The sequence below is a fragment of the Megalops cyprinoides genome, chromosome 8, assembly GCF_013368585.1.
Source record: "Megalops cyprinoides isolate fMegCyp1 chromosome 8, fMegCyp1.pri, whole genome shotgun sequence".
In the NCBI taxonomy this organism is placed as follows: Eukaryota; Metazoa; Chordata; class Actinopteri; order Elopiformes; family Megalopidae; genus Megalops; species Megalops cyprinoides.
Window position 1 is genome coordinate 4,786,133 of NC_050590.1, and position 27,327 is coordinate 4,813,459.

At 43.0% G+C, this 27,327-nt stretch overlaps 1 protein-coding gene across 1 annotated transcript in view; it reads right to left on the bottom strand.

Moving 5' to 3' along the window:
* LOC118782079 (protein unc-13 homolog C-like) overlaps positions 1-27,008 on the bottom strand; it is a 105,530-nt gene extending 78,522 nt beyond the window's left edge. The window contains exons 1-9 of the mRNA XM_036535326.1: positions 23,394-27,008; positions 17,955-17,977; positions 17,250-17,311; positions 14,749-14,827; positions 11,751-11,756; positions 10,041-10,112; positions 5,024-5,243; positions 3,285-3,512; positions 1,812-1,953 (exon numbers count right to left, since the gene is read on the bottom strand). Of these exons, the coding sequence (XP_036391219.1) occupies positions 1,812-1,953; positions 3,285-3,512; positions 5,024-5,243; positions 10,041-10,112; positions 11,751-11,756; positions 14,749-14,827; positions 17,250-17,311; positions 17,955-17,977; positions 23,394-26,586 (4,025 nt within the window). The 5' untranslated portion in view covers positions 26,587-27,008. The remainder of the gene's footprint in view (positions 1-1,811; positions 1,954-3,284; positions 3,513-5,023; positions 5,244-10,040; positions 10,113-11,750; positions 11,757-14,748; positions 14,828-17,249; positions 17,312-17,954; positions 17,978-23,393) is intronic.
* Between the last annotated feature and the right edge of the window lie 319 nt (positions 27,009-27,327).

The window sequence follows — 27,327 nt, forward strand, 5'->3', positions numbered from 1 at the left end:
TAGGCTTTTGGGTAACACTTTTGTAGTGTTGACCTTATACCAGTGCAACAACACTGCCATTACTTGTGTCATTAGCTACACTTACCTGTAAGTAAATCATAACATCCTGTTCCACACCAGTTACTTTGTGGTGGTTATATAACATTAATGTAAACAACAAAACTGTACCACTTCCTTATTATTATAATAATAATGTATTGCAATCCATGCCTTCAGAAAGTAATTACATTTTTATTACACTGTTATAAGGTCAAATTGATGTATAGTGTTACCACCAATTATTATTTGGTGTCAAGGTATTACAAAGCCTAAAGCATCAGTAACAAAAAAGAAACACTAAGCACTCTGTGGGACCTGTCTGGAGGAGATGGAAGCGAGAGCGGAGATCTTTTACATGCTGAGGTCAAACGCTCCTTGGTTTGAAAGGTGAACAGAAGCCGTGCTGTGTTTATGAAATGGAAGGTGTGCTTGGTTTCAGTCTTGGCTATCTCTAAACCTTTGTTTACCTCACAGTTCGATGTATTCGAACTTTTTTAACCCTTTCGCCTGTACTGTCAAACCGGTGTGATTAGAACACTACATTGGAAAAATTCTAGCTAACGTTAGCTTTGAGGAAACAGTGATTTAATTATGCTAACGAAAACATAATGAACCATGTAACGTAACACACATGCTACATAACATAAAATGAGTCACGTGTGAAAGGGTTAACACAGACACATCTTTTCAAACTCTGCCTTTTCATGCATTTTTTTTTTGAGATGTAATGTTATTTTTTGTAATGTAGATCATACAGTGCCATGGCACCATTCCAAACTCATATAGCAAAGCACTATAAACGAATATCTTAACGCTGGCTGTGTGTATGTAGGGTGTTCATACTTAAGCCAATAATGAAGGGCATCTGCAATTCACTGCACAGATTTGTAAAAATGTATGTACTTCAGCATATCAAAAGGACAAAAGAAATACATTCCAATGTCTGTAGGAAAAAATTAAGATGGTGTTTAATATTTTTAAATAAAATTAATAATATATAATCGTGATATTATATTTGGGTTTCATTGTCTTCGGACCACATGAGAATACAGCAGCAGAGAATAATTATCCATGGATAATTTAATTCACACTCTGAAACAATCTCTCCGATGAAGCACGGTTGTTCTGAAGCTATACCCTTCCACACTAAGGATTTATAAAAATCTTCCTGTGCTTCGCTGCCATAGTTTTGACACCTATGCTTTATCACGGTATAGTGCCCCTCAGGGAGACTTAAGATATATAAATAGGGGTGAATTTCATGTTCAGTCACTCTGAGCTTCTTTGATGTGACATTTAAATTATCAAGGCGGGCTCAAGGATACAAAAGGCGGTGCAGTTCACTTCAAGAATATGAAAAGAAATCATCCAATTTCTGCTAAAGGGGAAGTAGCCAGGGAGAATACAGATCATTCCTCATTACCTCCATTTTAGCGGTAGGCCCCTTTCTGAGATAACAGTCATGCAGTGAGGGAACTGAGAAGAAATGGCTCTTCAGCCATGACAGGTGGACCAGAGGAGGGGCACAGGGGGGTAAGCACGGCTTTCCGAAATCTTATATCGCACGGATATTCTTCATAACCAAATGTAGCGTGATGGGAGCGAGTGAAAAGAGGACTCAATCAAATTGCTCATGCAAAGGATGACACCAAAAAAAAAAAAATCACTGTACTTATAACCAGTCACAGATGACAAGTAAAGGAAACTCATTCTGCGATATTGTCTGCTTTGCTGTTTATTACCCCAACATCAGCCTTCCCCGCAGTACTCACAAGAAGAACTTCTCGTCCCAGATAGGGTTCAGGTTCCCGAAGATGGTCTTGGTCCGGCGCTTGGTCTTGCCCACTTGCACGGTGACATAGGGGTCACTGGAGCCGGTCTTGTCCTTAGCTTGCAACCCCTGCGCGCACAGCACTGGATGGGGAGAGCAGCGTGACCATCAGCAAGGAACAATGTTATAAATCCTGGTTAATAAACAAAGGGGTTACTGTAGGCAGAGGAGCCCCTCACTGAAACCAAATATATATCACATCTTGATGAATGAATTACATTACTCCTGCTTGCTGATTTGCCAGAGCCCCCACTGGTGCAATCAGGGTCAGTCAGTGCAAAAATCAGGAAGGGACTGTGCTACCATTACTCATTGTGGCAGTAGTATTTCACAGCACCATAAAAGGAAAAGGACACAAGGCATTAAATATGAATGAGTGGCACACTGAATTATTCAACATACATACTGTATATCCTGTATGTCCTTTTACTGCTGACTGCTGGGGGCTGTCTTTGACTCATGCCGTGGACAGCACGCACCACAAGCTGCATCTGGAATACTATATGCGGAAGGCCTTCAGCCTTATCAGCATTATCAGAGGGAGACGTGAAAACAGTGCAGTCGGTATCCCTGAGAACAAGAGGAATTCTGATCCATCAGTGCAGCTCTGGCCTCCTCAGGACGGTGAGAGTTTAAGAAGCTTCTCGGCGGGAGAAGGGAGCACCTACAGAATCTGTGAACTTTTACCATTTCACTGTAAGTCTCTTACTACTCCTGTCAGACTCCAGCAGAATCAATAAAGCTGTGTACTGTGTATATATAGGAAGCGAATGATGAAGAAACCAATGGAAAAAGACTACATTCAGTAACCTTATCCAAGGCCATTTTGCCCCCCTGCACATTGATGTGGTCTGGATAAAGCGGGGAGTTACAGAGGTGCACAAAATAAGGAGAGGTGCGGGGCGCCTGAGCCTCAACTCAAATCCCTGCTCGGTTGATCTCAGTTACCGTGGAGACTACAGAGAGAGCTACACGGCGGTGATGACAATCGAAAAGGACAGGCACAGCCTTCCCAGGAATGGCAGAGAAGATAACTCACTGAGGTGAACTTTGGCAAGTTTGTGAGAAAGCTGAGAAAGCAAGCCTGCAATAGAGAAGGGTCACGAAGAGTCTTCCCTGGTGGGACAGAGTTGTTACTAAACTGGTTTTGCTTTGTAATCACCAGTGAATAACCAGTAATTCCAATGATTTGGAATCACCAACACCCAATTCAAGAGTCAAGATAGAGAGAGCTTTATTGTCAGCCCATCCATATACAAGTATACTGTAGGGTTGAAATAACGTTTCCCTGGGACTCATGGTGCTACATTCAGACAGTGAAAGACAAAGACAACATAATGTGCAAAACATAAAAATCATTCAAATCCCAAACCCCAGAGGGTGGACTGAGCGGAGAGTGTAGTTGGGAGTCTACCTGTGATGGTGATTTTGGCGGACCACTTCGAGGTGCCCTCAAGCACAGCCTGCTTGGCTGCCTTCAGGTGGGGGCCGAAGTCCTCCTTGGTGATCTGGAACATCTCCTGGATGACCTCGAACACCTCGGGCCGGTTCTTCTCCCGTATCTTCATCCTCTCCTTCATGGCCATGATGATGTTCTGGGTTTTGTCCTCAGCGCCGTGCTTGGAGCTCTTTTCTACGGCCCCTGGAAGAAGCAAAGACACAAATCTTTACGGGAAAAGCGGACGCAATCATGAGGTGGAACCTTTTCCAAGAGGATCGACACAAACAGTCCATTTGAAAACAAAATGCCACACGTTTTTTTGAACTATAACTGGTCCTCCAATCACACTAAACTAACAAGCCTGTCTTTCTGAATTGAGGTTGTGAACCCAGACTGTGAAGAAAATTCATGTTTTAAAAATCTGTTTAACATCAGTCATTGGTTGGCTAACCCCATTTTGAAAGATAAAGTAGGGGTACACAGAATAAAATGCTAGAGGTCAACCAACCAATACACAGATCATCACTAAAACAATGCAATGCAGGATGAAACCTAATGGAGGATATTTAATCATTCTGAAGCATAACCCAAACTGAGAGGCAGGTTCTCACACACACCAAAAAAACAATAATTATCAGTGAAAAGAAACTGGTCAATCAGTGCTTTAGTATGTGAGTGAACACATATCTGAGGTTAAAACATAACCTTTGAAGCACGTGGAATTTCTTGTAATTCCATACACGACATGCTTGTTTTCTATTTTACAATCTCTAAGGATGTACATGAAAGACAATTTCCAACTGATGGAAGCAGCCGATCATTCAAATTTCCCCATTTTAAGGCACACTTCAAAGTGACACCTTCTATGGCTAGGCAATAAAGAGCCTGCCTTCAGCACAAAGAGGATCAGTGACCTGAGATTCACCCTCTGCAAATCTCCAAACGCATCAGACGCATCAGCCGCGATCACGATAATAAAGTCTCGTGGAGCTTCAAAGCAAAACTAATAACTGAATGAAAATAAAACTGAAGGTGTCGGTATTTTGTGTCCTGAATAATAATTATATACGAGGATTGTAAAGCCAGCCAACCCCTGGGCCCCTGGGACTGGTCTGCGATAGAGGATGCGGATCAATACAGTGGCGGTGGATGACACATGACCCACCAGCCTGACTGGACAGCTGTGTGCTGAGAGTCACTCTACAGTATCTCCTTTCCCTGCCTCATATTCGCACAACAGAAATTTGAAACGCCTCATTCTTGATTCTTGAAAATGACTCTAATGTGTTACTGTAGGTGGTGCAGTTCACGGCAAAGCTCTGACAAGGTATTTTATAAGGAGGTGTGTTTGTGTGTGTGTGTGTGTGTATGTAGGTGTGTGTGTGTGTGTATGTAGGTGTGTGTGTGTGTGCATACATGCCTGCCTGTGTGTACAGCCACCAGGCCTTTTGTAAAGCAGGCACACAAACACCTTGCTGACCTACCTTAAAGTGTGACACACACACACACACACACACACACACACACATTAATTTCAGCATGCAGACCTCTTAAAAATAGCAAATGGCCATTGGCTATAAAAGAATGCCTAAGCTGGTAGACCCATCAGCTTGGCGGGGCGGCAGGGGCAGGGAGCGGGGGGGGGGGGGGGGGGGGGGGGGCGGTTGGTGATGCCCACAGGGACACAGAAGAGCCAGGTACCCTGCACTCACTCTGCAGGCAGTCGGCATTGAGGAGGTCCTGGCACTTCTCGTGACACTTGACCCCGCACTCGGTGCAGCGCATGCCCTGTCGGGCGATGCCCCACAGCAGGCCCTCGCACTCGTAGCAGTAGGTGGGCGTGGTCGCCGTCCACACCTCGAAATTGTGCGGGGTGGTGGACGAAATGGGGTAAATTAAGGCCTGCAGGGTTTTCCTCAGGACGTGCAGTTTCTGAAACGACAGTGGGAGGTTAAGTGAGTCTCTGAGGAAGAGACCGTGGCAGACACACTCTGAGAACTCCTAAGTTCAAATTCCACACTACTAATCACTAAAGCCTTCATTTTTTTGGTTTTTTGATTTTTCTTGAGCTGAGACTTTGGCTTCTCTACAACATGTCAGATATGTTCACACAATGAAATCAGAAAAGAATGCAAAACACATAGAGAACACATTTTGGATACGATATTACAGCCTGCTGTATATGGTGATATTTTTAGGTACAGAAAAATAACTGAGTGTGATTAGAGAAGAGTTACTTGTTCCATTCTTCCAACACAATTTTAAGAATTAAACAATTGATTAAATTAATGAAAACAGATGCTTAAATAAATAAGTAACTGCTTAACATTCACATAGACCTATGTGAATGTTATTAAAATTAAGTTCTTTCATTATGTGGCCCATAGACACCAGCTACTCTACTCTTTACATTGTATTCAGTGGAAACATGATCAAATCTCTCCTGGTACCCCAATTTCAAATTCCTCTCCAAAATCAATTCAGAAATCAAACATTTAATCACATTCCCTCCAGAATGAAGATTTAAGAGCAAAGAATCCATTTTCTATTTGATTAAATATGGTCCTTAATATGGTTCATTTGCTTAAATTGAATGGCTAGTTGTCAATAACCACTCCAATTGTCTGAGCAGTTCTGTCATGTCAGTATGTAGCGATGAAGGTAATGGAAACTATACAGTATCTAGCATCTCTACACAGAATGAGACTCTGCAATAAATTTGGTTTTGCACGACAGTTGTCCTGAGCCTCAGAGGTAAACTCATTACTGAAAGTGCAAGGAAGAGAAAAGAAAAGAACTTACAGTCTATACTGAACGACTAGAAGGCATTTTAAACAACTGCTACCAATCTGATACAGCAGCCAACAGCAGAGTCGTAGCAACAGAACAACACTGGGAGCAATTCACAATAATTCACAACAAGGCCTAATAAACACGCTAGCAATAATGAGCTCTCTTTTATCTTATGCATACGCATATTTCTGTATTAATTCCTCACAACGTTACAGTACCATTACATCCCATTCCTTTGCTTACACATGCATAACCACGCTATCTTGCACTGTTCACCTCAGACAACGTTAAAAACTCCTCTCATTATTTGCCCAGCCCATCAAAAAACGTGCAAATTCATCTGTTCCTCTGGGATGCAATGTGAGCTAATGGATAAGCAGACACGGGGAATATGCAGACGCCATATGCTGTTGGAATAACAATCTGAACCCGAGCTGAGTCAGATGGTCGTGGCAGAAACGAGTGGCACAGTCTGATGAAACAGCCAGCTATCAGACTGATTTAAAAGAAATGACAACACACTTAATCCAAAGGCGTTGAGACAAACCAGATGTCAGCGTGATATCCACTGACTTCACAGCTTGGTGACAGGCCATGGTAAAAAAAAAAAAAAAAAAGGGAAAAAAAATGCTCTCTAGCAAATTGAAGAGAGCTGATCCCTTTACTATTTGCTGTAAGAAGTGTTGGTCATACAATATGCAAAGCCCAACCCCACCCCCACCCACCCATCCTCACCAAAGCCTTCTGCACATTCTGGAACCCTCTACTCTCACCCCAACAACCAAAACCTCTAATCCTTAAAAATGGATTTAGGAATGGTTCAGATTGGTCAGCTGCCAAATATTTGGAAATGAGATAGATTCACCCACTAGCTGCCACCAACAAAATATTTGCTAGGCTTTTTTTTTTTTTTTTTTTTTACTAGCCACAATTCAACATCTACTGAGTTTATTAGTCTTGAGTGACATAACTATATAGTATGGCTGTCTGACTCTACAGCTACTATGTAATAAAAATCCAGCTAAAATTTTTTATTGCCTAAAAAACTAACAAATTAAGTAGGCTCACAAATAAAGAGACAGCAAGAGTATGTTAGTAAAGAGATTCAAAAAGAGTGTTGTGGCATTGAAACTGTTGGTGATTCATATATTCAATATTCAATTCAATTCAATATTAACATGATGGATTTCCAGGAAAAATTGAGGGGCGAGTGTGACAGCTGTGGCTTGTATTTGGAGATTAAAAAAAGAAGGTCAAGAAGGGGTAAGCATTTCACAGAAGTAAGGGCATGAATTTTATGCGATGTTAATCTTCCAAAGGATCTGCAATCTGAGTTTGTGGTTCAACCATTGTGCTTTCTCTTAAGTTCTTATATTTTTCCTGCTGGGGAGTACACCTTTCTGGCAATGGTGCAAAAACCTGAAAATTAGATCATGTTTTAGACAAATGGATTAAGGAATGACAGGTCTGCAGGGTCACAGCAGTGGTGAGAGAGATAGATACAAGGTGAGAACCTTGTATCTATCTCTCTCACCCTAACCCTAACCCTAACCCTAACCCTCTCAAGGTGAGAACCAAGATACAAGACAATTCAGGTATGTTGCTTTTCCAAAATTGTTGGTGGGAAGGTGAGAGGCAAAGGACATGGCAATAATTACCAGGTTTGAGGAGTAGCTCAATGAGTCTTTAAACTCCATGTTAAGAAGTAGCCTTGCCTACAATTTTGTACTGAACTGGCTGAGTTGTGAAAATACAAACTGACACTAAAACTACACTTTTGCTGTTTATAAGAAGATAATGTTTCAGCCACTTTGCAGGTCTGCTTACTTTTAGTAATCACAATATTGTGGTTACCTGGGCAGTGATGCAGTGACCTGGAGCACGGGAGAGGTCTGGTAGATTTGACAGCAGAAGTTCAAGTTGTTCATTTATTTTACACTTTAATGCAATTATGTCAGACACCACATAAACTGAAGTCATGAATTGCTGACACATGTTGTATCGATCTCTGGCTGCTGCCAAAATTCATGAGAGCTGCGTGACAGACAACTACATCTTTTGGTCTGCTGGCATCTGCATGTTCAGGCGGGCTGGAGTTCACATCACACCGAAGCGAAACTACACCGCAAAGCCAATGCATTTTAAGTTGTCCTGAATGCAGCATTCTAGCAATTATCCGGATGAAGTGCAGCGAACCCTCTCAGGGCCAGCGAGATTTCCCTTTTCACTTTTGCGGGTTTGACTCTTTTTATTGATGCATGCTACCTTCCCTCTCTCCAGTCAATCAGAACTGAATGAATACTTGATCTCAGACTCCCTATTTCAACAGGCCAGGAATTTTTACAATCTCAGTTTAAGCCCCTGAGGCACATTCAGGTTGGCTGTGTTGCAGGCACTCGGCCATCTATTTGTCTTACCGGGATGCTACCAGTTTGTAAAATTTTACGCTGAAACTGACACTGTTCTATTCAGACCCCAACACACACAGAGCTAGTTCAATTCAGACAGACGCAAACATTGCAGAATTCAAGTCTGGTGTTTTCACGAGAGTTGGATTGCTGTGGATTTGTTTGTGGAGGCACAAAAAAAATTTCAAAATGTCTTGTTTAATTGCCTACTAAACAGTTATAAGCAGCTTTAAGTGCTAATAAGGTGTATTTATAACTTTGATGACAATATTGCCTCTTTCCTGTGCATTCCTATTAGTAAAAGTGCAGAACAACGTACCTATTTAGAGCAGAGCACACAGGTTGAGATATCATTTCCAATGAGGTGTTTTAAAAGTGTCAGCAGACAAACCTGTTTAAAGCATTTCCTTTAATAAGGACTGAAGGTGTAAACCACATCAGTGACAACAGAAGCAAGCTCTCCTCTTTGTATGCATTAGAGGACACTGTGTATGTATATGTATTATACATGTTATGCAGAGTTAATATCCCGCCAGAAGGGGCCGATACACTCTTGATGGATCACTTCACATGCCAGAACAGGTGACCCTTTTCTGCGGGAACCCGTTCATCACGCATGTCTGGCTGCCGCCGAGAGACCTGTCTTCTAAAACTACATTACGGAGTGAATTCCGTGACATTGTGCACCAGTTTATTTACGCACATGCTAAAAGCGTATTGAGATGAATTAATGTGTAGCTGCTTTGGGAGGTCAGCTAAAAAGTCCAGACACTTTCTCCGGTCATTGATTAATACATTCAACGCCCTCTAATGCTTTGGCTCCAATTCAACCGAAAGGATTTTCCATAATTAACAGAGAAACGCTGTGAGACTCAAGGACAGACCAGTCTTTAGACAACATTCTGAGAGCATTACAATATGGCTGCATACAACACGTGGACCACAATACATTCTAAAGAGGGGGGGAAAAAAGGTTGCTCAAACCTATGCAGGCCTATTGATCTCTGAACCACGTTCTTTGATTGAATGCTTCTGGTATATGAACAAATACACACGAGTGTGAATGCTTCTGGTATATGAACAAATACACACGAGTGTGAATGCTTCTGGTATATGAACAAATACACACGAGTGTGAATGCTTCTGGTATATGAACAAATACACACGAGTGTGAATGCTTCTGGTATATGAACAAATACACATGAGTGTTCCTATGGCTCTTCTTTAACCACATCGATCAATATTAGACTGCTTTATTGTATTGCCAATTGTTCCCCTGTCACTCTATGGCCAAGCATTACGCACCAGCCGCCCGACGCAGCGCTGACTCCTTCAGTCCAGTTCCACTGCGCCAGATTTAAAATCAGCGCGTGTGAATTTGTCTTCGTCCTCCCGTAATGGTCGGTTGTTTGCATGCGTGCATGGCATATTGCATTAGTCCCGCTTGGCTGCGTCCTCTTAGCTGCAGACTCTTTGGATTAAGCGTGATTTATATCAAGACGTGCCCCTGAAGTGTGGAAACACTTACCAAGTCTTCATTGTTTAAGGTAGATCTGGTCACGAGGGCAAAGGATATGCCTGCCTTTCGAGCAGCCAGCGTCTACAGGAAACAGAGTTGAAGTCATTATCATTCACACCATTTTTCTCAGGTTAAAACTTAGATTACAAAGTGGCAAGTGCACCTTGTGTCACATGTGGAGCTGTCATTTTTCTGCGGTGTTGGATGATGCACAGAGTTACTTATTTGTTTTAATCTGCAGTTTGCAGTACATTGTGTCTATTACTTTGTGATTTGAAAGACACATGCTCGTTTCTGGGAGAACATCAGTAAGGAATTTAGCTTCTATTTACAACATTATCTTATCTGCAGAATCAGATCTGGGAGATATTGTTTGCAATTTTCCCCCAGTTACCATACCAAATTTGCATGCAGACAGATGCCAGGTACCTTTCTGAGATAACATTGTGCAATGCAACAACAGCATAGAATAACACAATATTTCACAAAGGAATACAGCGTTCTTGGTCCATGCAGATAAAATGTTTTGTATTTACAAGCGGAAAACTGCTTTCCTGTACATAAATGACCAACCAACTTTTTTTACTCTGAATTTTGATTCAGTAAATCTTTAAAAATAGGCAACTAAATTAGTTCCTGGCATGAAATATAATAATATAAAGCTACTCAAGAAAGACTCAAGTTACTTAACCTATTTAGACTAAGCGAGAGGAGGCTTAGGGGTGATTTAATTGAGGTATTTAAATTTATAAAAGGAATCAATAAGGTTAACTATAATAGATTCTTTAGGGTGAGTTCAGTCTGTAAAACAAGAGGACATAAATGGAAACTAGTTAAGAGTAGGTTCCGCACTGATATAAGGAAATATTATTTTACACAAAGACTTATCAATACATGGAATAGGTTGCCAGGTCATGTAGTTGAGGCAGAGACCCTTGCTGTGTTCAAGTCTAGACTTGATGCAGTTTTGGATACTCTTTAATTAAGAAATGGCGAGCTTAGTTGGGCCGAATGGCCTGTTCTCATCATCATATGTTCTTATGTTCTTTAAAAACATAAAATAATCACACTTTATATACAATAGACACTTACTATGTAACTACAAACAATTACTCTGTAACTCTGTAACTGTTCATAATTGTGTAGTCAGATGAAGGGTTGCAGTTGGGATTAGGGAAAGAACTGTCGAAGTTAATGCTAGCAGAAGGTTTGAGGAGAGCTTTCGTGATACAACATTTAACTACATGACTCATAAGCTCATGTTCAACATCACTGTGTGCCTTTGTGAAAGTGCACAGGGATTGCATGGTAGTTATTATGCAATTATGCATAGTTATACAGGAGTTATACAGGATCTTACTATCAACTGTTTGCAGTTAGGCAAGAATTACATGGTCCATACCATTCAATTACAGTGTAATTACATACAGTGGGCACACAGCCCAGAAAAATGAGATTTGCTGCTCATTTAAAGCAAGTTTTATGGCTTTAAATAACTTGGTTTCTTTGAGGAGGAAGCTTAATTAAAAGATAAATCAAACAACGCTAATTAAGATAAAAAAAAAAAATGCAGTTTACTGCACGTCCCAATCTAAACCGCGAAATTCCCCAAGAAGAGGAATTTGAGTGCGCTGTGCGTTAATCTGGAGAGAGTGCTAATCTATGCATAAACAAAGCAGGCGTGGGGTTGCATGACCTCAATTAAGAAATGGCACTTACCAAAGCCTGAGATGTCCAGAAGTGGGATTGGGAAAAAAAAGATAAACAGACAGTGTTAATTAGGAAGGGGACTGAGCACTGATCATTATCCATAGTTACCAAGCGTTGAGCGCAGACAGAGCCTCCATTCTATCCAGTGCAAGGGGGTGTTACAGGTGCCATGCAGGAAATATGGGTAGGCTACACCAGAGGAAGGCCCAGTGAAACCTCTGGAGTTAGTTTTGTTTCTAATTCTGGAAAACAATCATGAGGGTAATTATCAATGCATGCATTATTAACAAAGAGGAAAAAAAAAAGAGACCATGCTTTGCAGTATTGCTTTTCTCCCCCTGCTATGTGAAGAATTTTTGTTGCCCACACTCATTTAACAGAATGGTGGGGCCGGCACCTCCGTGCTGACTCACTACTACTACAGATGCTACTGAAGATGAAATCCTGAGCTCAGTCAAGCTGGTTAGAGAAAGTAGGGTGTTGCACATTGAGCACTGGAGGAGGTAACATGGCGCAAGCCAGGACAGGCATTGGCAGCTGACAATACTGGATTCGTCTTTACCATTCTCCTTTAATCTTACAGCAATGCTATGGTAAAGATCCACGGTAAGCTTCAGAGCGAGGGTGGGGGGTAGGGTGGTGGTAGGGGGGGGAATTGAGAGTGAACTCTACATGAACTGAGGAGTTGATGTAAGACGGCTGAGCATGCTCTCTGTGCTTTAACTGCTGCAGTCGCTGCGGGCATTACAGGCACAGGCTGAAGTCAAGTGTCACACGGGGTCAAAGTCCAAGGCGAATAAACAATAAAGAAAAAAAAAAAAAAACCCACAAACACCGCTTCGGGTTTAAGTGTTTGGGCCTAATAAAGGACCGGAATCTGTTTTTACAAACCCTCCCCCATCTCCAAGCCCGGTCCCCCTCTCCATTTCCGAAGCGTTTCCACACTTCTGCAGCTGAAGCAATCACACAGCTGTAAACCAATGACATAAGGGCGAAGGGGACGACAGCTGATTCATACCCTTGAGATTACTCTGACTTCATCTGGGGGTGTAAAAGGCTTTCTTTGCGCATCATTGTACATGATCTAAAAGCCCCGGCACAAGTCCATCCAAGTTCAATGAAGTCCTCAGATATATATTTTTGGGTTGAGTTGTCAAATTTTCATATGTTGCTGACAATTAAATCCCACTGAGTCAATATATATATTTATTACTGGACATCAGCACGACACAAATCTGACAACCCACTGAAAAATATCACCCATAGTCATTATGGGCACATGTAAGAATGGCAAATATGTCCACAAAACCCAGCCCACACTTACCGTGACAGCGTTGTTTTTTTAATTTAATGAGAAATATGGACAAATATAGCATCAACTTTTGCACTTCATGATTATGTAAGCACTTATCTAGTATCAAAAGCATATAATCAGGCTATGTAATAATTACATCTTTCATGTTGTTGCCGCATCACCTAACAAAATAAATAATGTTAGTGAAGCTAATTTAAAACTTACTGTTTAATGAGCTGAGCACATTGTGTATGTTACAGGAAATGTATTATTACAGTGCACTCTTTGATCTTATCCACAATTAGACACAGCTGAAAATTAACACTAAAAGACTTCAGACTTCAACACAAAAATCACATAGTGATAAAATAGTCTAGGCTAGTAGTTAACTCAGTGAGAGCTAAGAGAAGGCTTAACAGAAAATTATGAAAAAAAAAACAGACACAAGACAGAATAATACACATTAAAGAGCAACAAATACACTTTGTACACTAAGAGATGCCCTACTTCTAAGGATTACAGTTAATCTATTTTCAGCAAGGTAATTGTATATACTGAGCATCAAAGGAAACCTATCACTATATTTGTGCACATTATTAGAAAAGCAATTGAACGGTTTAATTTAAATTTGATTAATTCATCATTGACGACTGACTGAGATCCACTTTAGTTGGATAAACACTACATCAGCTCATTAAGGGGTGACTGGGCACAGGTAATGATGTAATTTTACCTGTTCAGTATCAAGCCGAAAATACAGTACCGCTAACACAGAAAGGGGGTGGTATATCCCTCTTTTCTTTCCAAGAGAAAAATATGAAGAATCGGATGTGTACAATGTTGGAGGCTGGATTAATTCAGCACACTGTTGAAAAAGGTCTGGGGGGTTTTCACAGGTATAAACCACTATCCTCACGAGACGTTGCAATCAAACAGCCAGTCAGTGATAAGCCACGATCCAGGAGACCGCGAATGGCAAAACCCGGCTGTAGGGGATATCATCTCTTCATCGCTCTTCCTTCATCATCATCTCTGCATTACCAGGCTGCATCGCTGCCCCCTGCCAGCATATCAGAAGTGGGGAAGCAGCTGCATGATCACCACTCACAGCGATGCCTACACTTGGGCCTTCTCATCAGCACTCTTCAGCTGCCAGCTGTTCCTCTCTACAATACATCACAGCACCTGCTACAACAGAGGCAGTGTAGCACAGCGAGGAGCAGGGCTCTTAACCGAAAGGTTGTTGGTTTGACTCCCCGTTGGGATACTGCTGCTGTACCCTTGGGCAAGGTGCTTAACTCAGAAGTGCCTCAGTAAATATCCAGCTGTATAAATGGATAACGTGAAAGTTGTAACCGATGTAAGTCGCTCTGGATAAGAGCAGCTCCTAATGGACAGTGAAGTAATGTATCGCACAGATATTTACTGACTTTCCTGATTGAAAAACTTGTGATGCAGGTATAAGAGACTGGTTTCCTTGGATGCTTAGCATCATGCCAAGTACCATGATGCACTAATACGCATACTATGGATGCTAATGGCTACGCTGACAGTGATCGAGTGTGAAATACAGCGTTCGAGGCTGAAATTCACATGCGAATACGGGGAGCTGTTTCGGGGCACGAGGTAAGCTTGCTTGTCCTGCATAATGTAGTGGGAGTCAGAACAGTCCAACACAAATCAAAAGTAACCTTGTTGAGGCAGATTACTCACTAGGTCTCGGACAATAGGCATGGTCCTCTTGCGTCGTAAATCCGGCATGCTGTCAATACCATAAAGTATGCTGCCAGGTCTGGGGGAGGGAGGGAGACAGATTTAGTGGATATTAATATCATAATAATGCTGCGCAGTGTGCAAAATTATGAGACCGAAAAAGGGTGATGTGATTTACGGCGGTGGTGAAACGGCGCGGGTCGTATGTCATTCGCCTTTTCTCCCGGTTGCGACTCGCCGGGCTCCACGCTGAGCGTGACTAACACATTAACCCTCCCACCCTGCTGCCATCCCTGATCCCACCCCCCCGCCCCGAGCTGGTGGCACCCTGCACAGGGCGGCAAAAGCAGGGAACCTGTGGAGCAACAGGAGCGAAGGCGGGGAGGGTGGTTTTAAATAGAACTCCCCAGGAGTGACTCTCTCCAGGCCCAGTCTGCTCCAACTGCCTCTGCCAATCAGAACACATGTAGAGGGAGTACACAGCGTAGGCGTGCAGCCAGGACCCACTGTATCTGACTCGGGCGATACGGACACAACACCTGCACGGCACGCACTGCGTTCGGGAAGAGGGGACCTGGATGCAACACCTGCGTCCTTTCTCCGTTCTCCTCTGGAAAAGTGATCCCCCCCATACCTCCTCCCACAGCCCTCCATGCTAACTAAAGATAATCGATCTGGATGTGACACCTGCGCTCCCTGTGCTCTGGAAAGGGCCCCATCTGATCTGCATCCACTCGCATTTAGCCCCGGCAATGCCACAGCTGAGCCTTCCGAAAAAAAGGGGGTGGGGGGCTGGGGGGGGTCAGACAATCAACAAATCCCAACAAGCACTATATCCCCAGGGTAGGAAATACGTGGTGACTAAGGCGTACTTAATGACTAATATCAGTAATGTGAACTGCTAATGTGTACTCAAATCAAACGTGAATGTTTACTGAAAAACAACAGCAAACAAATTCTTCTTTCTCAATGGCTCTTCCATGTGAAGTCATTGTATGCTGTGTGCTTCCTAACCAAGCAGCAGCTTTTCTCTCAAGCTGAAGCCAATCTAATGATCCAGACTGAGACACGTTATTGACTAGAGCCCAGCCAATGCCAGAGAATCACTGACCTATGTGCAGCTGCATAACCTGAAATTTGATTTCTCTCTACCTCTGAAAATAAGTAAAAAGAATACCTCAGTTCACTTTTAATATTTAATTAATACAAATTACTTGTTGCAAAGGTATTACAGAGGAGAAGGGACAAACAGCTGTGTTCAGAATAATAATGTTCTGTTCAGACTGATGTGGTTTAGAGTACGAAACCCGAAGGCACTTGTACATCTCATGAAAGCACTTCATTCGTTGCAAACACACAAACCAGGCAACTTAATAACCCCAATCAAGCACTGTTCTCCCTCACTTCAGAAGCCACATCCATCTTTATCCACACAATCATACAACATACACACTGCAATGCAACGGTGATATTAAAAATACATCAATACCTGTCAGGGTCGAGATGCCCGTTATCTCTATTTACTTTGATCTGAGTTTCAGCTGAGTCCCAGACCCTATCCGCAAGGTCAGTTTGGAGTGCCTCCTGCCAAATAATACACCCCGGGGGCACGCCGGGATCTCCCACTGTTTGCAGGTCTTTCGGCACCTCCCCGGCACCTTGCAGTGACAGTGAGAGCTCCCGGCCCTGCGACGGGTCCCGCAGGTCACGGCAGGCACCATTCTGTTCTCCTCCCCTGCTCATGGCTGGTCGTCTCACAAAACCCACCCCCTGTCCTCCGTCTTGCTCACAGAACACAGCGGGAGGAAATAAGCTGCGCTACCTCAGCTAAAACAAACCAACATGCCGGTCTCGCTACCCTCCCCGCGAAGTGTAAGCTATCCTGGATAATCTCATTAATCAAACACCTTCGGCAAACTGAGTTGCATTCGAAATGCATAGCGTTTATGGTGCCCTGCTGCACAGTACCGTAATATCTGTGTTTAAAATGTAAACATTATCCATTATTACGGTGAAATAATCATTAACTTGCTGCCACAGTGTAAGGCAGTAAATGTCCAACGCTGTGAATACTGCTGTGTGACAGGGCGATTCTCTGTTTAATCTGAGAGCTTTTCATGATATGATATTGCCTTGAACGGAATGGAAAATGATTATTGAGCAAAAATGGACGGCCCGTGGAAAAAAGTAGGAAATTTCATTTTATCATATAACCCGTAGTTGCTTGGTCATTTTGGCATACTCATTTAAAAATGTCCTCTGGGGATCTGTAGTACTTTCAGGGAATCTCTTTCTTTAAGAGACACCTGGCTGAGACAGCAGCACAAAGGCATACAAATTCCAGCAAGTACAACCCATCAGGGAGCAATACAACAGGGCATCCACAGTATATACAACATTAAAGAAATCCTCACTGAGAAGTTAAAAACATTTATAGACTGACAGTGTGCATTCCTTCATGAGGACTGGAAGGAAATCCACTCAGAATCCATTCCACTTACCCTGCTCCCTGAAGTCCGAGAAGTTTTGAGGGGTCCAGGACATTGCCACCTACAAGTCGTGCCTTCAAAGGGGAGATATCGAGGATGTTACCACAGCAACCATACATGCACCTGTAACATCACTTCAGCACAATCGGTACACATCACACACAGTACACTTACAGGAAACCATTGCTGAAAGTGATACCAAATATCTGACAATCAATTTAGGGCAAAAGAGGTAAAAGAAAAAGGCTAGAAATTTCCAGTACATTGCATTTGGTATACAGGAAAATATACCCCAAAGGAATTGTTAGGAATAATTTTGCATTCATGTAATTCTGAAAGTCAGGATTTACTATTCAGATTGGAGGCTGATGTCCACACCATCTCACATTACTTCAAGCAATATTTCATGGTTCACCTGACTATGAATCTACCCTTTTGACTGGCCCGCACACACAACAGCTTGTAAAATGCAAGCAGTATGCATGGGTGTGTCATCATTTCTGAGAACTATCCCGTTTACAAATGCATCTTGTTTTTCAAAAAAAAATAAATAAACACAAAGATGATTTTTTTTAGGGAAATGTCTGTGAAATAACACGGCAAGGCACATGCAGTACTTTGTAACGACAGTATGACACAATCACAAACAACCACACAACCGGGTATGGAAGCAGAACAAATGAGAGGCCTGAATAAAAGCAAGGATGTGTTTGAAACCTGCGTGTCCAAAGCACTGCTATCTGCAAGAGAAGCAGGAAGAGGAGGGGACAATGTTAGAGAACAGCTTTCAGTGATACTTTGTGATACATTACCATAAAAACCACCCTTTTCTGAGCATGAAGCAAGACTCTGAAGTCTAGTTTTTGAACAACAAACACATGTTAGACATCAGAAACACCCCTGATCGTGTGAAAGGATCCAAATCTTTTATTATAATCTACACAGAAATACAGCTACTGATAGTCACATGCATAAAAGAATGACCAACTGACACCATGTAATTAATACCTGACAGAAAAAGACAAAAACGTTGTTTGTTTTTTATTATTATTAGTATTTTTTTTTTCTGTCTAGCAACCACTGTTTTTGTTCTTCTTTTAGGTTATCATCAAGGACAACTGTTCAGCTTTGACAACTGTTCTTAAACAAAAAAAAAAAACAAGCTATTTAGTCACACATGCTTTAGAAAGTTCTACTGTTCCTGTTTGTTGCCAGGGCAACACAACATTGACTAAAGTTTTGCTGAAAATTGATAAAACCGTTCATGCGCTTTTTTTGTCTGATAATGCTCCAGATGCACATTTATTCAATACAAAGGTCGAAGTTCTTCTGATGTCTGCATTCAAAGCACTACAGAATTATGTAAAGGACAACATACTGGACTGTGATACCGAATCATATTCTATCGAAAGATAATCATATTAACCCTAACCAGAACCTTAACATAGTACTGGTCATGGAAACCCCAGAATCTGTCCACAGCACACAGATAAATATGTAATGACATGCTGGACTTTATGATTAAAAAACACCACCTCTATGAAAGACAACAAACACAATCGATCTTAAAGTGAAAGGCGGAAGTAACAATCAGCAAGCAGCCCGCATGACACCAGTAAATCCCTGTGGTCAATATGCAGCCGACAAGGATGGTCAAACATTATTGATCACCGTTTCTGAGAGCATCTCTGCTCGGTCCCCCTGACAATAACGGCAGGTTTTTCACCATATAAATCTCAAGGCCACACACTTTAGCGTGAGGGGATTCTCGGTATCCGTGAAGAGATGTGATTTGTGCACCTCAGAGACTGTAACTGACAAACCTCACGAGAAAAACTGAAATGAAATAGTAATGACACGCTCCTATGCATCACAGAGAGGATGAAATGAACATGTTCTCTTGGAGGCCTGTAGCTGAATCTCAGTTGTTGCCCAAATGACAATTATGAATTGCGTTAGGTCCTAATAACCACATGTAGTTCCCCTGTAGGGCCCAAAAAAAATAACTACAGGAATGCTTCTGCCTGTTGGAGAGAGACAGCCTGGCTGTGTAAACCTATTAACTCGATGAAACATAAATAACAGCGTTCTTGTCAAACGTCTGTTGAATTGGGAGATGCAGTTTTTGTTCTCAATTTCTCAGCAGCACTGAAAATGTTTCTGTCTGGATGCAACAACGCTTCCAAAATGCTGATGGCTTCATCAATATTTCACCCCTCTTGTGTTCCTCTTGACAATGAGATAAAAGCAGTATTCGCCAGGCCAGGACAACCTGTAGGATATTACCAGTAACAGCCCCTCATCTGGGGCTGGAAAACAGTGAGCCCTACATCCCTGCTGGTCACCGTGAGAGACAACAGAGAGCTGACAGGCTGCCATCACAATGACACCACAAGCTATGATTTTATCAGATTTATACACACCTTTAATGATCATTATTGATATTGCTTACTGATACGGATAATCGGTAAGGACTACAAACTGTAACTATGCCCTATACACATCTGACATGTATATCTTCTAGTTGAACCGCCATTTATTTATTTATTTATTTATTTATTTATTAATAATGTAGCCTCTCTCTCCACGCGTACAGATGATGATTTAAAGAATGCTTGAAAAATCTTCTGGACACCATGAATGGCCCCGGGTAGCCATGCGTATCCCCTGTTCCTCCACTGAAGGCGAGAGAGCGGTGGTGAATACACTAGCCCTGTCACGACTGACATTCCTATTCAGCATGAGGGGGTCACATAACAGCGAGCTGTGCTCCTCACATTCCCACCAGCTGTCACCTGAAAGTCTGCTTATTTAGGTCCATCAAGCGCAAGTAATACTTAAAAAAAAAAAAAAAAAAAAATCTGTCCATTTGCATCACCTCATGTACAACACGTATATATATAAAACAGTACGCCCCTCCCCCTCCCACCTCAAAGTCTCTATTTTTAGTGATTAGACCACATGTAAAATCTGGGACACATATGTTTCTTTCCATCTGTATGGCTTAGACACAGAGGAGGAAAGGAGAATCCGTGCGCCGCTCGGCTCCTCTTCGGGAAACGGACAACGGCCCCTCCGCAAAGACTGAAATAAATATTCTAAACAACCATGACCTGGTTAGGAAATGCCCTTGGGAGCCGGCATTAGAATCTCAATCCAGCCGCTGTTTCTAGTAAAGCGAAGGTTGGGCTGGCAGTCCACGAGGGCTCGGCGAGACTTGGCCGCAAAGCGCCCGAAATCAGCAGCGTGTTTAAGAACGTGTGTGTGGAGGGGGGGGGGGGGGTACAGGTGAACAGGCGTGAACACAAATGGTGCACAAAGTTTTTTTTTTTGGTCAGCCTTACATTCCTAAATGTGTACTTTGTTATAGCACCTTCCTTTATAATTCACACAGAAATGCCATCTTCTCATGTTAATTAGATATGCTGACCAGCACACTCATATAAAAATAATCATCTTGTCAGGCAAAAGGACAGCCAGAAAGGTCTCTTTTAAACAGCTTGGACTTCAGATGTTTTGAGCACAGAAATATGCTAGCCCATAAATACTGGCAGGCTTCATCATGTCACAGTGCTCCTAATGAACAGGGATAGATTTATCTTTGAATGACACATTAATATGACCTCAAATATTTACATTTACATTTATTCATTTAGCAGACGCTTTTAGCCAAAGCGACTTACATAGGTTACAGTTCTTTACAATGTGATCCATTTATACAGCTGGATATTTACTGAGGCAATTGTGGGTTAAGTACCTTGCCCAAGGGTACAGCAGCAGTGTCCCAGCGGGGATCGAACCGGCAACCTTTCGGTTACAAGTCCTGCTCCTTAACCACTATGCTACACTGCCGCCCCATGAATGAAATATCATTCAGCAGTACGTGCAAACAATCTGTTACAACCTTTAACAGACATAGAAGACAGTCAAACTGTTCTATAATATATTACAAATTATGTAACTTGTGATAAAACAATATAAATTCATAGCTATACCTGGAATTCAACTGTAGCGAAAAAAAATGTCTGAAATTTGGCTGAAATCATAACTACAGATCATGCACAACACCATCGCAATAAAGAAGAACGGCACTTTGTTAACGTGTGTACATAGACGCCTAACTTCAGTTTGACTTTCCAGTTTGAGTGCTCATTCAGGTATTGTGGTCAGTCTCCAGTATAGCACCACTGGCAGTAAGAGTTGCTATATTTTAAACAAGAACCTCTTTATTCTGAATGAGGCAACAGTATGCCTCCCGCCTCGGAGCTGACTCTAAAAACCTTTGTTGAATTCTGTCCTTGTTCGAGCAGCCAAGGCTGTTACATTGGCTCTCCTTCGTCGTTCCCTGTGTATCAAAACTTGACACATTTACTGTTCACAACATGACTTCGCTCAAGCTACACTGTTACTCAGACAAGTTATCAAGTATTGTACACTATAAATAAAGTTAACATCTGGCACAATGTTTTCCCTGAAAGACGACAAGGAAACAGATGTTACCATGACGATGTGAAGAGCCAATGACATTGAATTTCCATGCAGTCTCCCATTTGCTATGTAACTGAAACCCAGTGTAAATGGCCAGGTCCTACTAGGAGGTGAACCTACAGGTACTGAACATTTTGCACATCACCACAAAACTACAAAACTAATACTATCTTCATCATTATCTTGTATTAACAGAGAAGTATTTGATCATCCTCTTCAAATATCCATCTGTTGTAGGAGGCCACATAATAGTGTAATACAAAAGACAACCACATCAACCAAAAACACTGACCTTGAGATTCAATAAAAACACTTAATGGAAAATGCCATTGTAAAAACGAAACCCTGCTGGTGTATTGCAAAAAGGCATCATTTTTATACATCCTAAAGATTACTTCATGGATTTGAATGAATCTGGGGTGTAAATTTTTAAACTTTTATTCACAGTAAGAGTAACCCAAGACGATGAGACAGAGATCATGGATGATCAGAGCCCAGTCCGCTTTGGCAGGAAGTAGCTTAAGCATAAAGATGAAATCATCTAATACTCCATCCATAAAATTCACAGCTGCTGGAAATGCGAATAAAGGAACAGGGGGACCATGCCAGGATGCTTTAAAGCAAGTTGCACAAAGCTTGATCTAAGTGCATAATTGAAACTTTGATTTCAAAATGAAAAAAATACACCGTGCCATTTAATCAATGAGTGGCTTTGTTTTGGGCACTGGGGTTACTTAACCAAGGATTGATATTGCTGTCTGGAGCCAACTGTCATACTGCAATGACTGCAATATTGTACTTGCATTATATGCTCAACTCAGGAAAATATACAATATTTGGCAGTTTGTTTACTTTGTCAGCAAGTGAACTGGACAGAAAAAAATGACTTCTGTTGATTTCATTGTCTTGAGGTCTCAAATAGATTGAGTCTGGGCCATAATATCACTCTGAGAGAGCTGGTATTGGCACCCAAAGGAGCAATATTTACGATTTACAAAAACAATTTTAAACTATAAAAGATATATTGGAGCAACTTTCTGAGTTCTTGGTGAAATAATGCCTCCCCTCCATCAAAGGCACACATACATACAAAGAATATCATCAACACAAAGTGCTATATAAATAAACTCATATCCAAGGTGCTAGAAGCATTCATTCCAAGGGTCTCACTTCATGAATGCAGATATTAGGGCCCTAATCCCAGCCTGTCCATTACCACACACATCATCAACACTAATAAGGCTGTGACAAAAATCACACCCCTGCTGCCATCTTGGCATCTGGATGACCTGTCTTTATGCGCCTGCCTGATAGTGTTAGAATGTCAACAGAGTCTGGGGTTTCCCAGCAGCTCAGAGAGAATCCCTGCATTAAAAAAAAAACCCTGAAGGTTTCACACGTTATTGAGAGTAATCAAAATGACAGCTACTGCATGCTGTAAATGTGATAATCTTAATAATTTTCTTTAAGATTTGAATTCCCATGGAAAGTGGATCTTTTCTCAATGCATGTATGAAATAAATTTATGATAACATTTTAGCTGAATGACATTTGCATGAATACATTTTTTGAATGCTTACTGATCTATTATCACGGGAATTTAAAAAAATTATATACAGGGCTACAAAAATCACTAACAATGAAACTAACTGTATAGTACGTATGTACCTCCAGCAAGTATCTGCTCCTCCAGCTCGGCCATTTGTTTCCTGTAAGCCCTCAGAGCGGCTTCTTTGAACGTCGGTCGTATCCTCTTTTTGGGCGGGGTTTCAACTGGCAGCTCCTCTGGAACATTTTGGTTTTCATCCTCTTGCTGTTCAATTACTTCCTCCGTTACCTCGATTTCCTCAGTGGCCTCACTTTCGTCGATTGCATCGATCTCTTCAGTCACTTCCGTCTCCTCGGTGTCCTCCGCCTCTTCGGTGTCCTCCGTTTCTTCCGCGTAGACCATCGCCTCATACTCTTGCGTGTCCTCCGTCACCGGGTTGTCCTCGTACTCTTCGCTGTACTCCGCGTCGTACTGCTCGTCGTAGCTGCAGTCATACTCCAGCACGATGTTCCCTCCCACCTCGTACTGTTGGTACTGCTCCTGCTCAGGCTCGTTGGCGTTCGTCCTGTTCTCCAGATTAGCCAGCACTTGCTCCATGACCTCCACGTAATGCGTCTCATTGTCCACTGCTGGCTCGCCGGCCTCTTCCTCATCGGCTTTGTAGTAGAACGGCTCCGTGTACACGTCAGAGTCGATGGTGGTACTGGAGTCGTTGGCCGTGGACTGGGACAAGGTCCGGAACCGGCCCATGAAGGTGGAGTTACTTGGCTCCTCGGGGGCGTTTACACTTTGGGAGCTTTTGTTCCAAACGACCTCCAGAGCGGACTTAGCCCGCTGCAGGGTAGACCCGAATGTGGGGAAACTGAACGTTTTGTCGGACAGGTCTATGCTGAGCCGGCTGTGCCAGGATTTGGGAGGGTCCTCTGTCTTTTCCCTTCTGATCTCGCTCTGACTGCGGTACATGGTTGAGGATTTGGATTGGTTTTGATAGACGGTGTTTACGCTGACCTCTTGGTAAGGTTGGCTTTGGGCAGCTGGCTGAATTTCACGTTCGTTCTCTACGCAAGGGCCGGTGGAAGGTGTGCCGTCGAGGGCTGTGTAGTTCTCTCCCTCGAACTGTGGGGTGCTATCGAGGGTTGTGTAGTTTTCTCCTTCAAACTGCGGAGTGCTGTCGAGCGTCGTGTAGTTCTCTCCTTCAAACTGTAAGTCCACCTCCTGGCATTTTGTGATGTTTTCAGGGAAACCAGCATGAACTGAGGGGTCAAATGGGCTGCTGACCTCTGAAACCACGTTCTGCTCAGTGGAGGCATCCAGGCCAGAGTCCGCACCTTGCTCTAAATGATGCCAGTCCTTCCAAGGCGACAGATCACCCTGCAGAGAGAGCTGGGAGCTGCTGTAGTGACTCCTATCACCCGAGACACAGACGACCCCATTGCTCACCCCACTGTCGACTGTTTCCGTCGTCTCCACCTCGTTGGGTTCCGCGTAAGGTGGGTTCTCCTGGCTTAGGGTTTGGCTGGGCGGGCTTGTGTACCAGGAGTTCGCCATGTCCTCTTGCTTCCTCTGCCACAGCTCTTGGTCCGAGGATGAGAGAAGGGAGCAGCCATTGGCTCTGCTGAAGTACTGGCTCTCAGAGAAGTCCTCGGAGTAAGACGGGCAGAGTTTGGAACAGTCCGACTCTGAGCGGCTGAGCTTGGGTGTTGAGTACTCGCTCTGAGAAAGCCAGACAGGGGTTAAGTCTGAGTAATAGGACTTTGCCTGCTTGTCGTTGTCTTCGTACCCAGCTGTTTGGTAAGTGTCGTCAGCGTAATGAACGGAGCCGGGAAATGTACTGCTGTCGACAGTCCGCTCGTGAACCTCGTGAGATTTTTTTTTTTCCGATTTGCTTTTGTGTGGCGTCTTGGACACGATTGCATATTTGTTCCTGTTCAGATCTTCCAGCTCTTTGTCACTGTCCATGGAGTCCCAGTCATCAATATCGTTTTTATCTTTTGCGGAGACTTTGATGTCCATGCTTTCATAAGTCTGGGAGGAGGTCAATGCTTTGTCCTTCCGCTCTTTCGTCTCGTGAACAAGGCTATCGGTAGAGATCGATATGCCGGTGCCTTTGAGTTTGTAACACTTTTTCAAAACTAAATCCCTATCCTGAGAGGTTGAAAAGATAACAATGATGGGGCGGGGCTTGGCATTGGGACATTCTCTTTGTTGCCCTAACCGGTGGGCGAGTTCAATCTTAATGGTCTTGTGTGCTTCGGTAAAACCCATTTTCTCTTTTAAAATTTGGTAAATGAGATTATCGGTTTTCTCATGCTTCTCCTCAGGCACGTTCAGGAACCGCAGGGTGGTGTTGCTGCCCTGGTGGCAGATCTGTTTGATGTAGTCGTGGATGTCGCGCGTCTCCCGCCTGGACTGCACAAAGCCTGACCGCAGCTGCTCGATCTCGCTCTGCACCACCTCCACGCTGCTGGAGATCTCGTCGATGGAGTTTTTGAGGGCGTTGACGTGGCCCCTCAGCTCGGAGAGCTCCGTCTCGATCTGGCTGATGCCCTGCAGCTCCTTGAAGATCATCTCCATCACATCCTGGGTCTGGCTGATACAGCCCGTGGAGCTCGACCCGGGTTCGAAGGAGGCTGCCTTCTGCTGCCGCCCAGCCCTGTCCAGGGACTTGCTCCGGATTCCCAGAGTCTTCCGCCAGTTGCTGACGTCTGAATCTGAGGAGACGCATTCTTGACTTTTTTTCCACTTCCTGAGCTTGCGCAGGGCGCCCAGCCGAAGGGTCTGCAGGCTGGAGCGCTCCACCCGTTCCCCCTCAGAGCTGCCATCAGAGGGCGCTAGACTGATCAGACTCTTCCGGTTCCTTCTCACTGGCATGGTAAGAGCTTTGTGTTCATCGAATCTGCGTCTAAGTTTTGCCTCGCTCAGGGAGTCAGAATAATTGCTATCGATGGACAAAACCTCATGAAGGAGGCCCTCATTATTTTTACCTAAGAGTGGGTTTTTTTGGAGTCCGTTAGCTATCGCTACACGGTAACTAAATGTCGGGGAAAGTGATGAGCAATCGTTGGTGCCGTCGTCTTCCTCAAGGGATATATTGCGTGCCGATGAACATTTGGAGATTTTTTTGACTGTGCTTTTCAGTGCCGTGGAAAAAACTGGATTTCGTGCGTGTGCATCAGGGGTCAATTTTGGCTCTTTTTTATTTTCGCTGCTCTCTTCTCTCTTCTTTATGGGATTCGCCAATTTCTTTGTAAACATTCCTTTGCAAATCTTTACAATGTAAGATGGCAGGCTCTTGAGTAGGGCAGAAACCATGGAGGGCAATGTTTTTGCAATGTTCTCCCTAACCTAATAAATCTAAGCTGGTTGTGAATCCAGTGGTGAGAACACACACACATAAACACTTGAACTTTTTTTTTTTAAGTCAACCCTGAGTGACAGGTCAAAGTGCCCTGTGGGTGTCCCCTTTAAATGTGATCGTGCCAGACTGCAAGGACTGTACATCCTAGAGGTGGGCCAGAAACATTGTAAAATCCAGTGGCTTTCCTCATGGCTAACCGCACTGTTCTACAAAGGAAAAACATTGGTTAAAACTTCAGGAAAAATGCACAGTTCCACATGCAAAAAAACAGAGAAACAGAGACAGTGGAGTACAAGAAGACAGTCAACCCACACAAAGTAGGCTAAACACGAACACAGGGTTTCTTTAACTTTGCACAGATAATTGATTGCCTCTGCAGTTGTACAAAAGGTACGCTATGGATACCGGAGATGATCAGCAACCAGCACTTGAGGAGTATGAAAACTGAAAAAAATCAGTTTAATCTGTGACCTAAACTGTTTTATTACAAAGTTATGTCTCATTTGATCAAACCTCTGTGCACTTTGTCCTTAATTCTGAGTGACAGATTCAAACAAGTCTTACATTATGATGCCTTTGGCACAACCTTTTTTGAATAATTTCAAAAATTGGCAAATGCATACAGACAAAAAAATTAAATGTGTTCAGAGCAAAGGACAAAGCACACTGCAGTGAGACTGATTAAAGGCCACGGA